This window comes from Myotis davidii, unplaced genomic scaffold, assembly GCF_000327345.1.
Source record: "Myotis davidii unplaced genomic scaffold, ASM32734v1 scaffold326, whole genome shotgun sequence".
Classification (NCBI taxonomy): domain Eukaryota; kingdom Metazoa; phylum Chordata; class Mammalia; order Chiroptera; family Vespertilionidae; genus Myotis; species Myotis davidii.
In genome coordinates this window covers 304,288-304,840 of record NW_006296626.1, presented here as the reverse complement: position 1 = coordinate 304,840, position 553 = coordinate 304,288, and the positions used below count along the sequence as shown (strand labels likewise).

General features: G+C 70.7%; 1 protein-coding gene across 1 annotated transcript in view; it reads right to left on the bottom strand.

Annotated features, from left to right (window-relative positions):
* The window catches only part of KMT5C (lysine (K)-specific methyltransferase 5C), a 33,094-nt gene that overhangs the window by 24,533 nt on the left and 8,008 nt on the right, over positions 1-553 (bottom strand). Inside the window, exon 3 of the mRNA XM_006772224.1 lies at positions 406-546. Within this exon, the coding sequence (XP_006772287.1) occupies positions 406-546 (141 nt within the window). The remainder of the gene's footprint in view (positions 1-405; positions 547-553) is intronic.

Sequence of the window (553 nt, the reverse complement as noted above, 5' to 3'; positions counted from 1 at the left end):
CTCGGGCAGGAAGGCGCGGAGGGAGCGAGAGAGCTGGGGGAGGGGAGCGGGTGGGCAGGGTGAGGTGGCCGGGCAGGGTCGTCCTCGGCCCCCTCTCTCCTGGGCTCTAGCCCCGTCCTGCCGCGGACTCGCTGTGCGGTCTCGGGGAACTTGCGTCCCCTTCTCGAGGGGAGGGGGGCCTCAGTTTCCCTCATCTGTCAAACGAAGAGATCGGACTCCGCCTCAGAGGGCCCGCCAGCTCTCCTCTCCTAGGATGCTCTGAGCCCCCCGTCTCGGAGGGACCCCAAAGCTAGGCAGTCGGGGAGCCCCCCGCGGGCTGTGCTGCGGCCGAGGGGCACAGTGCCCGGAGGGCTCCAAGGTGAGGTGCGGGGCGAGAACACACGGGGAGGGGAAGGGCGCCCTCACGTGGGTCTTGAGGGCAGCCTCCTGCCGCGGGCCCCGGCTCTGGAAGTAGTGGGTCATCCAGCCTCCCAGCGTCAGGGCCCGGTATGCAGCCTCCAGGTCGCGCTGCCTCAGGAAGGCCTCCAGCGCTGAGCGCAGGTGGTGCTGTCGA